Below are 16,115 nucleotides of genomic sequence, written 5' to 3' on the forward strand. Positions count from 1 at the left end.
ATTAAACTATTGTTTAAAACCTAACATTTATCAACTTCAATGGTAAAACAGTAACTTGCATTGCCCTAATGTGTGCTTTCACATTGTTTAGTCAGGGTCTCTGTGCTGGAATAATTGGAGACTATGGTTCAGTCTTTGATGTTGATTTATTTTCCTTAGAATAGCAATTAGAGATTGATGTCAGTTTAGTCTGTGATGGTTACAAATGACCTGTAAGTGTCCTCTGTGTAACCGTAATATTCGAGAAAGGCACATTCAGACCATTCAGCCTCTTGATTCCATTATTATGCAAAGATTTTTCAACTTTTTCCTTCGATATACTCAATGACTTTAACATTCACAGCTTTCTGAAGTGGAAAATTTCAAAAATTCACAACACTCAAAAATTTCTCCTACTCTCAGTCCTAAATGACTGAACCCTTTTTTCTAGCAATTTCTGTTTTTATTCCCTCACCTGAGGAATTAGTTTCATGGACCTTTGTTGTTCTCCCTCTAGGGCTAGTATATTCTTCCTATGAGACCAAAACTGTGTGTAACACTCCAAGTGTGATGTCACTAAAACTGTATATAGCCTTTACTCTCATAGAGGTAAAAACAGTGACTGCAGATGCTGGAAACCAGATTCTGGATTAGAATGGTGCTGGAAAAGCACAGCAGTTCAGGCAGCATCCGAGGAGCAGGAAAATCGACATTTCGGGCAAAAGCCCTTCATCAGGAATACAGGCAGAGTGCCTGAAGGGTGGAGAGATAAACCCCCTTTACTCTCATAGAGTCAGAGACTCATTGAAATGTACGGCATGGAAACAGATCCCTTGGTCCAACTCGTCCATGTCGACCAGATATCCTAAATTAATCTAGTCCCATTTGCCACCACTTGACCCATTTCCCTCTAAATTCTTCCTTTTCATTTACCCTTCCCGATGTCTTTTAAATATTGTAATTGTACCAGCTTCCACCGCTTCCTCTGGCAGCTCATTCCACATATTCACTACCTTCTGTGTGAAAACGTTGCCCCCTAGCTCTCTTTTAAATCTTTCACCTCTCACCCTAAACCTATTCCCTCTAGTTTTGAACTCCTCCATCCCAGGGAAAAAGCTTTGTCTATTTACCCTATCCATGTAGACTCCAACTACTTTGTAATAAAGATTAAGGTGCAACTTATTGATTTGTGCGCATTAGCACCCAGGTCCCTGAAGGCCAATATTCCATCATTTTCTCACCTTTTAAAAAATATTCAATTTACAAATTTTCAAAGCAGAAATCTTCATACTTGCACACATGATAATCCCTGTGTCATGTTTTCTTTACAGCAGGCAAAAATAAATTTGCATTATAGTTTCAACTGGACACACTGTTTTCCTTTCTCAAGAATATATCTGTATGTCCTTCTGTTTGAGCTGAGGAAGAATGGTTCTCAGAATCCACTTGCCAAGCAATCAACACTCTCCTATCATGCAGTATTACTCATATCGTCTTGACCCAAAATATTAGCTTGCTGTCTTTCCATGGATGCTGCCTGACCAGCACTTGTTGTTTCAGTTTTTTTTCTCGAATTGCAATTCTTGCAAATTGTTGATAAAAGTTTTGACAAAAAACACGTTTTTTATTCAGTAAGTTTTGGATACATTTTTCTTATTGATTTATATCATTTAGAACACTTTTTCCATATCAAATTTACAACCCCTCCATATAATCCTCCCAGATAAGATAACCATGGTGCTAGTTGCACGATAGCTACTTGCTCCTGCACAGCAATGTCCTGGGAATCAACCTTCACTTTGGTTTGCTCACCTTGGTTCATGAGCTTGTTCAAACCTTGACTGGTGTTTTAATAAAGGAATGAAACAGTTTTATTGAAATGGGTTATCAACTTAATAACCCCAAAATCATTTTAGGGTTTATGAACTAATTAGCTATATTATGTGATGAAATCCATTCCTACTGTTATGTGGTTAAAAATCACACAACACCAGGTTATAGTCCAACAGGTTTAATTGGAAGCACACTAGCTTTCGGAGCGACGCTCCTTCATCAGGTGAAAGTGGAGGGCTCCATTACCACCTGATGAAGGAGCATCACTCCGAAAGCTTGTGTGCTTCCAATTAAACCTGTTGGACTATAACCTGGTGTTGTGTGATTTTTAACTTTGTCCACCCCAGTCCAACACTGGCATCTCCAAATCATTACTGTTATGTGAGAATGCAACATTCAGAGAATAGTTTTAACAGTTGTCTGAATGACCGTAGATTGGAAAAGGGGGTAATGCAACGAGACCTAGGAACCCTTAAGTCACTGAAAGTAAGCATGCAAGTGCAGCAGGCGGTGAAGAAGGCAAATGATATATTGGCCTTAATAGCAAGAGGATTTGATTACAGGAACAGGGATGTCTTGCTGCAGTTGTGTAGGACCTCAATGAGATCTCAGTAAGGAGTATTATGTACAGTTTTCCTCTCATTAGCTGAGGGAATATGTTCTGGCTTTGGAAAGAGTGCATTGAAAGTTTCCCAGACTGATTCCTGGGCTGGTAGGACTGAAGAGAGACTGGATTGGTTAGGACTATATTCATTAGAGTTTAGAAGGATGAGGGGCACTTCACAGAAACGTGTAAAATTCAGAATGTATTAGGTGGGGTGAATGCAGGAAGAACATTCCCGATGACTAGAAAGTGCAGAACAAGGGTCAAATACTATGGATACAGGGTATATCATTTAAGAATGAGATCAGGAGAAATATCTTCACACAAAGAGAGTGTGAACTTACAGAATTCTCTGCCACAGAAAACAGAGTCATAGAGCCATAGAGATGTATAGCACAGAAACAGACCCTTCGGTCCAACTTGTCCATGCCAACCAGATATCCTAAGTTAATCTAGTTCCATTTGCCACCACTTGGCCATATCCCTCTAAACCCTTGCTATTCATTTACCCAGCCAGATGCCTTTTAAATGCTGTAATTGTACCAGCCTCCACCACTTCTTCTGGCAGCTCATTCCATACACGCACCACCCTCTGCATGAAAAAGTTGTTCCCTAGCTCCCTTTCAAATCTTTCACCTCTCACCCTAAACCTATGCCCTCTTGTTCTGGATTCCTCCACCCCGGGGAAAAGACCTTGCCTATTTATTCTATCCATGTCTCTCATTATTTTATAAATCTCTATAAATTTCAACCTCCGACGCTCCAGGGAATACAGCCCCAGCCTGTTCAGTCTCTCCATGATCAGTTTCCTATTCACCCTATTCAGCTCAAGTTCTCCAACCATGGCAACATCCTTGTTAAGTTGAGGCTAAAACATTTAATGTTTTCAAAAAGGAGATAGATAGGATTATAGAGAATCATAGAGATGTACCGCATGGAAACAGATCCTTTGGTCCAACTCGTCCATGCTGACCAGATACCCTAAATTAATCTAGTCCCATTTGCCAGCACTTGACCCATATCCCTCAAAACCCTTCCTATTCATATAACCATCCAGATACCTTTTCAATGTTTTAATTGTCCTAGCCTCCTCCACTTTCTCTCTTTCCTAGAGATAAAGGGACCAAAGGGTATTGGGTGAAAGCGGGAACATAACACTGAGTAGAATGATTATACTGAATGACAGAACAGGCTTGAAGGGACAAATGGCCTACCCCGACTCTATTTTCATGTATCTGCACAGGATTTGTATAGCGAGAAATCAAGGTAATACTATAGCAGTTGACTTGCTCTGCATAGTGAGGGCTCTTGGAAAGTCCTGAGAGCCGTGGGAGGGCCAGAAAAGAAGCAGCTGTCCATTAACAGTTCATTCCAATTGATTGTGGAATTTGAAAAAGCACATTAGCAGTTTTTGCCAGATGCATCCGAAGCAAAATTAAAGCTCAGGAAAAAAATCCAGAGGTAGGGCTTGCTTGGTGAAGCAAACTGCCAGTGAAAAGCTGGGGTTTATGCTTGTAAAAGAGTACTGGAATGTAGTGTCAGAGTCCAAAGGAGTGAAGGAATGAGAACCACTGTTGAGGTGATCCGTGACACAGTGGATCTTGAAATAGAATTTCAAGGCCAGATCAGCAAAAAGAAAGAATGATGATTCCTTATGAAGTTTAATCGGATTTGATGACTTACAATGTCAATAACATCTGGGGCAATATGAAGAAATCAATGGGTTCTCACTTGATTGCATTTATTTCTTTGAGGTGCACTGTGGGTGTTCTATTTCCCCTGTTTATTCTGGGTTTTAGAACAAAGTTGTACATATATTGTAGATTGTATTACTGTTCTAAGTTGTATAGTAAAGCTTATTGTAGTTTGTGTAAAACTGTGGAATATTCTCTTCGTCAATCCTCTGGATCTCACAATTTGTTCATTGCAAAAATAAAAGTTAATGGTTCCCTAGCCAGATCGTAAGATATATTTGATGGTCTGCTCCAGGATCATAACAATTACTTTCAAGATATTTCTGAACATGTGTCCAAACAACTGGGGTGATTTGTTTTCCAATTTTCACCCCAACCATTTGTAGGACCATCTCGTCTTGAATCAGTGAATAGTTTTATGAGATTTCAGAAACTCAACTGAAATAACTCAAACTGTATCAAGTTAAAAACTGGACTGAACACTGTCCTCACCAACACTGCCTGCCAACTCATCACAGCTAGCAGGCATCAGTGGGGACTGATTAAAATGGAGTGCCAAGTTATTTGTCAACACCTTAGCTCAGAAAAAAAATTAATTCTGCTTACATACAAAATATTTGAGTTGTTCAGGACAACGCAGTCTTGTGTATGAGTTAGGATTGTGATTATTTAATGTGAATGTCTTGTTCCAAAGAACAAAAACTGCATGTGAAATTTGGAAGCCTCCTTTGGAATGTTTACTTTTTCTTGATTATTTTTTATATAAATTCCCAGAAGTGCTCTCAAAACTGATTCAAGTAGTCAATCAGATTTCCAGTTCTGAAAAGACATATGCCTGAGGTTTAGTTACATGTCATCACTCTATCTGTTAAATGGACTTTTAGATTAGATTCCCTACACTGTGGAAACAGGCCCTTTGGCCCAACAAGTACACACCGACTCTCTGAAGAGTAACCCACCCACCTCTGATTAATGCACCTAACACAATGGGCAATTTTGCACAGCCAATTCACCTGACCTGCACATCTTTGGATTGTGGGAGGAAATTGGAGCATCCAGAGGAAACCCACGCAGACACGGGGAGAATGTGCAAACTTCCCATAGGCAATACCAGGTTATAGTCCAACAGGTTTAATTGGAAGAACTCCAAAATCCAGTGCTTCCAATTAAACCTGTTGGACTATAACCCAGAGTACACCCCAGTCCAACACCGGCATCTCCAAATCATCCTTACAGACAGGCATCTGACGCAGGAATTGAACTTGGGTCCCTGACGCTGTGAGGCAACCACTGAGCCACTGTGCCACCTGAAATTGTTTTTCACAACCTTAGGATATTCTAAAGCAGTCTCCAGTCATGAAATGAATCACAGTGTAGTCATTATTGTAATATGTGAAACACAAAGGCTAATTTTCTGTCAGCAATTTCCCCATAAACAGCAATATGATAATGGCCAGTGTATCTTTTGCTTTTTCCATTGCAATGTCTCAGTTAATTAGAGTTGAACTGTCAAACCAGTAATCACTCTTTTCTTCTGTAGTATAAATTTAGCATTCTTGTATTTGTCTTGACATGTGAGCAAAATAAAATGTTTTTGAAACATGTATCTGTTTTCAGCAATATTCAAGTTCTGTACTGTCAAGCAAAAGTAATCTGTTTTTCTCATGTTGATTGGAGGATAAATATTGATCAGGAGAACTCCTCTGCTCTTCTTCAAAATAATGACATTCACTAAACAGGACTTTAGTTTTAATGTTTTATCCTAAAGACAGCTCTTCCACTAATGCAACAGCCCTTTTATTCTACACTGCACAACACGCTAGCCGTTTGGTCTCAGGTCTTTGGAATGAGATATGAACCCATAGCCTCATATTTCAGAGACAAGAGTCGACCGACAGAACCACCACTGATCTTCCCCTTCCTAACTTGGGCATAGTGTTAATTGTAACATACACAGAGCAGTTAATTCCATGCAGATGAGGCATCAAAATGAAGACATTGCTAGTCAGTATGACTCAGCTGTTTCTGGAAGAGTGCAGTCAGATTTTTAAAAATATCACCTTTCTCTATAAACACTGACTTAATTGACACTCTCATTTGTAAATCTAGATAAAGACAAATCAAATGAAGATAAACAGAAGGAAGAAGAATTGTTGCAACAGATACACAAGCTGGTCGAGACAAGAGATTTTCTCGTGGATGATGTTGAATTTGAAAGACTGAGGTACAGAATCTTTACTTCAACAAGCTTCTGAAATAATTTCCAATGCAGGATCAAGGATCTGAGGCTTGAATTATAGAATATGATGCCTTTGTAGATGTGTTGATAATCCTGAACTTGGTGAACCACTAGCCAAACTGTTCCAGAACAGCTACCATACTGATATATGTGTATCCCTGACAATATGGAATATTCAAAGTTTGGGAGAAAATTTGTAGCTCGGGTGCTCGTTGTTGTGGTTCCATTCACCGAGCTGAGAATTTGTTTTGCAGACGTTTCATCCCCTGTCTATGTGACCTCCTCAGTGCTTGGGAGCCTCCTGTGAAGCGCTTCTATGACCTTTCCTCCTGCATTTGTAGTGGTTTGAATCTGCTGCTAGTAATAACACTACTATTATAGGACAAGCCAAACAGAGAACAGCCAGGGAATTCTTAGAAGCATGGCACTCATCCCCAGATTCAATCAATAAGCACATCGACCTGGACCCAATATACCGACCACTGCAGCGGACTGCAGGAACTGACAACCGGAAGCAGCAGAGACAAACCACTACAAATGCCGGAGGAAACATCACAGAAGCTCTTTACAGGAGGCTCCCAAGCACTGAGGATGCCACCTAGACAGGGGATGAAATGTCTGCAACACAAATTCCCAGCTCGGTGAACAGAACCACAACAATATGGAATACTATCCAGGTATGTCCTGTACATAAAAAACAAGCCAAATCCAACCCGGCTAATTATCACCCCATCAGTGTACTCTCGGTTATCTGTAAAGTGATGGAAAGTGTCATGAACAGTGCTATCAAGCAGCACCTGCTGAGCAATAACCTACTCAATGATGCCTAGTTTGGGTTCCGCCAGGGCCACTCAGCTCCTGACCTCATTACAGCCTTAGTTCAAACATAAACAAAACAACAGAGTCCCAGAGGTGAGGTGAGAGTGACAACCCTTGACATCAAGGCCACAACTGACTGAATGTAGCATCAAGAGGTTCTAACAAATCGCAGGGGTTCATTGATAGTAATACCATTGAGTATCACTGCCTGGGAGTCAGTGGGAATCAGAGGAAAACCCTCCACTGCTTGTATTCATACCTGATATATGAGAAGATGGTTCTGGTTATTGGTGGTCAGTCACTTCAACTTCAGGCATCTCTGCAGGTGTTTCTCAGGGTAGTGTCCTAGGCCTAACCATCATCAGCTACTTCATCATTGACTTTCCCTCCATCGTAAGGTCAGAAGTGGCCATTTTCGCCAGTGATTGTTCAACACCATTCATGACTCCTTATATACCGAAGCAGTCCATCTTTAAGTGCAGCAAGACCTGGATAATTTCCAGGCTGAGCCTGAAAAGTATCAAGTAACATTTGGGCCAAACAAATGCCAGGCAATGATTAGCACCAATAAGAGACAATCTACAACTGTCCCTTGATAGTCAGTGGCATTGCCAACATTGACTCTCCCATGAATAACATCCAGGAGCTTATTATTAACATGAAACTGTATAAACACAGCGGCTCCAAGAGCAGGTATGAGGCTCGGAATGCTGCAGCAAGTAACTCACCTCCTGACTTCCCAAGGTCTGTCCACTATCTACCAGGCACAAGTCAGGAGTGTGATCGGATACTCCCCACTTGTCTGGATGAGTGCAGCTCCAACAATACTCAGGAAGCTTTGACACTACCCAGAACAAAGCATCCTGCTTGAATAGCACCACATCCGGAAGCATCCATTCCGTCCATCACCGATCACTCAGGAGCAGCAGTGTGTAACTTCTACAAAACACACTGCATAAATTCTCCAAGTACTCCTAAGGCTGTACTTCCCAAACCATGACTGATTCCAACTAGAGGGACAACGGCAGCAGATATATAGGAACATCACCATCTTCAGGTTCGCCTTCAAGCCACGCACAATCATCAGTTGGAAATATTTCGCCGTTCCTTACTGTTATTGGGTCAAAATCCTGGAACTCCCTCCTTAGTAGCACTGTGGGTCAACCCACAGCAAGTGAACTGCAGCAGTTCAAGAAGGCAGCTCACCACCACCTTCTCAATGGCAAGTAAGGATGGGAAATAAATGCTGGCCAGCCATTGACACCCACATCCTACAAGTGAATAAAAGAAAACAGCTATCAGATATCTGATAAATGGTGACCACTGAATTTTATTGCTTTTATCACAGGGAGAGAGAGGAAGACAAAGAAATGGCTGATTTCCTGCAGGCAAAATTATCAAAGGCCAGCTCCAAAAAAACAGGTAGGTTTTTAATTATCAAGCCATTGATCCATCTCTGCTGTACATTTCACCTCATTGTGGCAAAAGACGCGCTCTTTAAACATCTCCAATTCCTCTGTTTTTCCAGATTCCTACCCCACCATTGAACCTTTGTACTTTTGTACCATTTAACGGTTTGTTGCATCTAATATATATATTAATTGATCACTGCTTCCGAATTCATCTTGGCTCACTGTAATAGTTGTACCCCACGTTAAATAGCTGCACTGGTGAACTTGCTGCAAATATAAAAATTTGCAAGACTATACAATTCTGTCCAGAATTTTAGGCACAACAGGAAGCAATTTCATTGTTCTGGTGTTTTGTTGTGATATCTTTTTCATTAAATTGATATTTTAATGAATTGCATATATTCTCAATGGGACCTGCACTGTATTTTTCCCTTCCTGTGAAAGCTGGTTTATGGCATCTGTATGAGTCATATGAGAAATTGAAATGCTTCCACAACTAAATGTTTTAGTAATACTGTGTATGAAGAATGGCAAAGTAATTTTAAACTGAAACTTATATCCTTAAAGAACAAAATATGTGGTCTGAGTTTTGCTGGTTGCAATTTGCTTGTGGTAATTATTATGTTCTGCCATTTGCTATTGAGATTCTTAGGAAATTTAGGTGCAAGTTGATATCAAAAAATGGGTGCAAAATTGAGCATTTCAGAAATAACTTCCCAACACATGCCATCACAAGAAATTATATCCTTGACTTTGAGAAGTGTTGTCAAAATTGAAGGAGCAATGGAGGGGATTATTGAAAGAATTCCAGTGAATAGGGCTGAGCAGACTGGAAATGCCTGTCACAAACAATAGCATAAAGGGAGCCAGTGACACATTAAGGGCCAGAGTTGGAAACAGTTCGGTATATAGAGTTAAAAGAGGTTTCAGAGAGAACATGAAGTGTAAATCATGAAAATATTTAAAGACTATGACGAGGATTGTATGAACAATCCATTAGGATCGAGAGGTGATGACCTAGTGGTATTATCACTGGACTGCTAATCCAGAGACCCACGTAATGTTCTGGGTTCCCAGGTATGAATCCTGTAATGGCAGATGGTGGAATTTGAATTCAATAAAAATCCAGAATTAAATGTCTAATGATGACAATGAAACTATTGTCTATTATTGGAAAAACCTATCTGGTTTACTCATGTCCAATAGGGAAGGAAACAAACATCCTTGCCTGGTTTGATCTACATGTGATTCCAGACCTACAGCAATGTGGTTGACTCTTAACTGCCCTCTGGACAATTAGGGATGGGCAATAAATGTTGGCCTAGCCAGTGATGCTCTCATCCCATGAGTGAATATAAAAACATAGCCATAGTGACCATTGACATACTTTGAACTGAAGTCGTTGCCGTAATGTGGGAAATGTGGGAGCTAATTTGTGTCCAGCAAATTCTCACAATATTCAATGTGATAATGACTGGATTATCTGTATTTGTAATGTTAACTGAGGGATATATATGTTAAAGAGATTGGGGATAATTCCCCTTTTTTTTGCACATAACATCATGGGATCTCTTACAGCCATCCAATCAGATATATGCAGATCTCCCAAAGTAACTTGGTGGTTGGCAAGGAAGACCCTGGGAGAAACAGCAGTAACAAAATCCTGACCAAAGATATTAGTGGGAAAAGGTGAACTAAGAGGAGGTGTTGCAGTGTTATGTAGCTGTAGGTAAGCATGTCATGAATGTGATGTGGAGTTTGAAACTCACTTGAACTAGATACCAAGGTTTTTCAGATTTGTTCAGCATAAGTAGCTAGGAATAGGGAAAAAGTAATAATGTGTTACAGCAGCTGAAATCATTGGCTTTGACTTTCCAGTGTACCACATAATGGATATCTCAAGATAGTTATGAAGCTTAGCTGGTTGATGTTGGAATGATAACATTGATGTTGAAAGGCTGAGAGACTTGGGTCTGTTCTCATTGGAAAGAAGAAGGCTAAGGGGAGATTTGATGGAGACATACAGGATGATCAGAGGATTAGAGAGGGTAGACAGAGAAAGACTTTTTCCTAGGATGATGATGTCAACTTGTACAAGAGGACATAACTACAAATTGAGGGGTGATAGATTTAAAACAGACGTCAGAGGCAAGTTCTTTACATAGAAGAGTGGTAAGGGCGTGGAATGCCCTACCTGCTAAGGTAGTCAACTCAGCCACATTAGGGAGATTTAAACAATCCTTAGATAAGCACATGGATGATTTTGGGATCGTGTAGGGGGCCGAGCTGAGAATAGTTCACAGGTCAGTGCAACATCAAAGTGCCTGTTCTGCGCTGTATTGTTCTATGTTCTATAAAAGCAGAATAAGAGCAGGAGGAGGCCTTTTCAGCTCCCTGAGCCTGCTGCACCATTCAATACAATCACAGCCTAACTCCACTTTCCAACTGTGAAACTCTTTCCAGCTTCTTAATGGAATTAAAGCAGAGAAAAAACACACCTTGAAAATACAAACTGAACCAGAAGTGGAGTTGATTAAATAAAAATTGGAAATATTGAGAAAGACTTCCATTGCCAATACTGTGGAGAATAAAGCATGTTGAAAATCACTAAAGAAGACTGACTGCCTGTTCCTGATCACAAGCAACTATTGCCAATCTGACTGGCTGGAATGTCTTCCTGTTTACAACCTCATGACATGATAGGATCTCAATCCCAATCCAAATCCCAATCCCTAATCTGACATTTTAGCAGAATGTCTGCTTTTGTTCAGGAACATGACTGAAGATGGTCGTCGAGAGTAATGTGAAAATCCTTTGTGTGGTGTGGTGACAATAATATCTTCAATTCCACCTGAGTAATGTTGGTCACTGCTATGCAAGCTTCTCCTCTCCTTGGTTGCTCCTCCTGTCCACTCCTGAACCTTACCAAATGCAGTGCTAGCTTCCAAACTGCCAACTACTCCAGGGATGTTGCAGTACCGGGCGTAGGGTGTGGGCTGGTGGGGGATGTGGACCTGACAAGGGAGTTGCGGAGGGAATGGGGTGGGGAGGGATATATATCTCTCGTGGTGGGTCTGTTTGTGGAGGAAGTGGCGGAGGATGATGCATGTATGCGGAGGTTGGTGGCTGGAAGGTGGGGACCGGGGGATTCTATCCTTGTTACGTTGGGAGGGGTGGGGTTCAAGGGCAGAGATGCGGTAAGGGAAGGAAATGTGCTGGACAGCATCGTCAGCCATGTGGGAAGGGAAATTGCGATCTTGGAAGTAGGAGGCCATCTGTGATTTTCTAAGGTAAAATTGGTCATCCTGGGAATAGATGCGGATGAAGTGGAGGAATTGGGAATAAGGGATGGCATTTTTACAGGAGGTAGAGTGGGAGGAGGTGTAGGTAGCTGTGGGAATTGGTGGGCTTGTAGTAGATGTCTGTGGTTAGTCAGTTGCTGGAGATGGAGATGGAGAGGTCCAGGAAGGGGAGCAGGTGTCTGAGATGGTCCAGGTGAATTTGAGGTGGGGGTGTTGGTGAAGTTGATGAACTGTTCAACCTCATCGTGGGAGTACGAGGCAGCGCCGATACAGTCATCGATGTAGTGGAGGAACAGGTGGGCGATGGTGCCGGTGTAACTGCAGAAGATAGACTGTTCCACATACCTGACAAAGAGGTGGGCATAGCTGGGTCCCACGTGGGTGCCATGGCCACCCCTTTGATTTGGAGGAAGTGAGAAGATTGCAAGGAGAAATTGTTAAGGATGAGGATCAGTTCAGCCAGGCGAATAAGGGTGTCGGTGGAAGGGCACTGGTTGGGACAGTGTGAGAGGAAGAAATGGAGGGCTTGGAGGCCTTCGTGTGGTGGATGGATGTCTACAAGGGCTGGATGTCCACAGTGAAGATGCGGCATTGGGGAGCGGGGAAACAAAAATCCTGGAGGATGACCAATTCTACCTTAGAAAATCACAGATGGCCTCCTCTTCCTAATTACTTATGCATGCTGAACAAACCTGAAAAACCTTGGTATCTAGTTCAAGTGAGCTTCAAACTCCACATTATATTTATGACAAAGACTGCTTACCGACATCTACATAACACTGCAACACCTCCTCCTAATTCACCTTTTCTCACTAATATCTTTGTTCAGGTTTTTGTTACAGCTGTTTTTCCCAGGTCTTCCTTGCCAAACTTCAAATTACTTTGGGTGGTGTCTTGAACGTAGTTGGGGAGTTCCTGGACTAAGGGAGACAGGACGGTGTCAAGGTAAGCAGAGTTGAGACACTGGACCGACCAGGGAAGTCAGGCTTGTGAATCTTTGGTAGAAGGTAGAAACGGGTGGTGTTGGGTTCACAGACAATGAGTTTGGAGGCTTCCCAATTCCTCCACCTCCACTGCATCTGTTCCTAGGATGACCAATTCCACCTTAGAAAACCCCAGGTGACCTCCTCTTCCAAGATCACAATTTCCCTTCTCACGTGGTTGATGATGCCATCCAGCGCATCTTCTCCACCTCCCGCATCACCACCCTTGAACCCTATCCCTCCCAATGCAACAAGGACATAACCCCCCAGTCCTCACCTTCCACCCCACCAACCTCCACATACATCGCATCATCCTCTACCACTTCCGCCACCTACAAACAGACCCCACTATGAGTGATCTATTTCCCTTCCCACCCTTATCAGCATTCTAGAGAGACTATTCCCTCTTCGACTCCCTCGTCAGGTCCACCAGACCACACCCCACTTCCTGCACCATTCCCTGCCACTGCTGCAAGTGCAAAACCTGTGCCCACACCACTCCCCTTACCTCCATCGAAGGCCCCAAAGGATCCTTCCACATCCAACAGAAAATTACCTGTACCTCCAACAATGTCATCTACTGTATTTGTTTCATCCGATGTGGTCTCCTCTACATTGAGGAGACAGGTTGCCTACCTGCAGATCATTTCAGAGAACATCTCTGGGATACTCGCACCGCCCCAACCCCACCGCCCCATGGCTGAACACTTCAACTCCCCCTCCCACACAGGGCACACAGGCCCTGGGCCTCCTCCATAGCCAAACCCTAACCACCCGACCGCCTGGAGGAAGAACGCCTCATATTCCGCCTTGGGACCCTGCAACCACACCAAATCAATGTGGATTTCAAAAGTTACCTCACTTCCCCTTCCACCACATTATTCCCAATCCCAAGTCTCCAACTCAGCACAGCCCTCCCGACCAGTCCATCACCTTTCCCATCTATCTGCTCCACCCTCCACTCTGACCTACCACCTTCTCCCTCACCTTCATCTACTTTTTGCATTCCCAGCTACATTCCCCCCCTAGTCCCACCCTCCCTCCCATTGACTTCTCAGGCCCCCAACCCTCAGCCCACAAGCCTCATTCCTGATGAAGGGCTTGTGCCCGAAGCGTCAATTTTCCTGCTTCTCGGATGCTGCCTAATGTTGCAGTGCAGATCCTGTTTGACAAACACGGCCTGCCCTCAGAATGGCCATGTTTGTCAGCAATAACTTAAATCTAGCCCTTTTAGTACATAATTCCTGTTGCACAGGAGTGGTTGTAATTTTGATTGCAGTGTAGCTGCCTGATATAAAGCCAGGCTTTTGCAGTGATCCTATTGTGTAACTGGAGAAGAAATCTGAGTCAGTGCACCTGACTTCAGATTGAAGTGACTCATGGAGAAGTGTTTGGAATAAAACCAGACAGAATGACTGACTGCTATTAACTGTGATTACTGAACCATATCTGTGCTCAAATTCAGATGATCATGTGATTTTGCTACTGAACCTAGAAAAGATAGTACCGGTTTCAAAATTAGAGACTAAAATATTATCAATTCTATCGGCTGCCATCAGAGCACAGAAGGTTATACATTGCAATGAGATCCCTGTTCATGCTTTTAAACTCTAGTGAGCACAGGTTTAGTTGACACAATCTCTAATTAGCTCAAACATCCCTTCCTAGGTAAGGAGATCAAAATTGCACACCATTCCACCAAGGTCCTGTGAAATTGTAGCAAGATATCCTTGCTCCTATGCTGAAGTCCCAGAGTAATGAAGTTAAAAATCACACAACACCAGGTTATAGTCCAACAGGTTTAATTGGAAGCACACTAACTTTCGGAGCAACGCTCCGAAAGCAAATGTGCTTCCAATTAAACCTGTTGGACTATAACCTGGTGTTGTGTGATTTTTAACTTTGTACTCCCCAGTCCAACACCAGCATCTCCAAATCATAGTAATGAAGACCTACACATGATTTGTCTTCCTCACTGCTTGCTGCCAATGAGTAATGTACAGGAGCACCTTTACACAACCACATTTTCTAATCTATCACCATCTAACACTCTGCCATTTTGTTTGTCTTGCCAAAGTGGATTATTTCACTATTATCTATGTTATGTTGCATATGCTATATAAATAAAACAAACAAAGGCATACTTATTGCTGCAATCAAGGCTGGAAGAGTGCCCTATTGTTCTCGTTTCATGACTCCACAGATAACAACATAAAATTGAAATAACTGCACAGAGGCCAATACCCTGTCACCAAGTCACCCTTTATCTACATGTGGAGAGCCCTTGACACTGATCCAGCTCCCTCAGAGCCAGCTCTCAGGGAGAACAGGATGTTTGACATTCTTATTCTTATGTCAACCAGGGCTCCCAGATTAACAACCCCAATCAGGGAACTCATATTGTATGAAGTCCAGCTGGCTGACCTTATTATAATCACTACAAAAATAAAAATATATCTCTGGGTTACAGACACAGCCAATAAATGCCTTAAAAATTTCATGTTTTAAATAAAAAGATTTATCAATTCATTTTCTTAATAAACACAAAATTGTTGTTTTATTATCAAAATAAACTTAGTAAAACTTACTGAATGAGTGGTTAACATACAGTCAGTAAAATGGAAATGAAAGTATTTATTCCGTTAAGTAATCCAAAGCACCCACGTATTTCTGGTACGGAGAAAAAATTCTCTCTCCAGAGATTCACTCTCTGGTGATTAGGGTTTTGGCATGCATAGTCAAGTCACTAATTATGCACGTTGTCCGAAGGAGTCTTGAGAGACACAGCTTGCTCAGGAAATGCAATAGTAAGAGCATAGTGGCTCAGTGGTTAGCACTGCTGCCTCACAGTGCCAAGGACCTGGGTTCGATTCCCACCTCAGGTGACTGTCTGTATGGAGTTTGCACATTCTCCCCCTGTCTGCATGGGTTTCCTCCATGTGCTCTGGTTTCCTCCCACAATCCAAAGATGTGCTGGTCAGGTGAATTGGCCATGCTAAATTGCTCGTAGTGTTAGGTGCATTAGTCAGAAGGAACTGAGTCTGGGTGGGTTACTCTTCAGAGGGTCGGTGTGGACTTGTTGGGCCGAAGGGCCTGTTTCCACACCATAGGGAATATAATCTAATCTTAAATCTAAGGTCTTTCAGGGGAAGCTATAGGTTTTCCCCTGAACTTGGCAAGAGGGTTCTTTTGAGAAATAGAAGAGATCAGCTGGGTAATCTTTCCTCCCAGGTTTCTTGTTCTGCAACTA

At 42.2% G+C, this 16,115-nt stretch overlaps 1 protein-coding gene across 1 annotated transcript in view; it reads left to right on the top strand.

Moving 5' to 3' along the window:
- Positions 1-16,115, top strand: part of zgc:171844 (uncharacterized protein LOC100151763 homolog) — a 73,276-nt gene that overhangs the window by 35,472 nt on the left and 21,689 nt on the right. Inside the window, exons 4-5 of the mRNA XM_060844574.1 lie at positions 6,220-6,334; positions 8,517-8,590. Of these exons, the coding sequence (XP_060700557.1) occupies positions 6,220-6,334; positions 8,517-8,590 (189 nt within the window). The remainder of the gene's footprint in view (positions 1-6,219; positions 6,335-8,516; positions 8,591-16,115) is intronic.

The sequence above is a fragment of the Hemiscyllium ocellatum genome, chromosome 25 (genome assembly GCF_020745735.1).
Source record: "Hemiscyllium ocellatum isolate sHemOce1 chromosome 25, sHemOce1.pat.X.cur, whole genome shotgun sequence".
In the NCBI taxonomy this organism is placed as follows: domain Eukaryota; kingdom Metazoa; phylum Chordata; class Chondrichthyes; order Orectolobiformes; family Hemiscylliidae; genus Hemiscyllium; species Hemiscyllium ocellatum.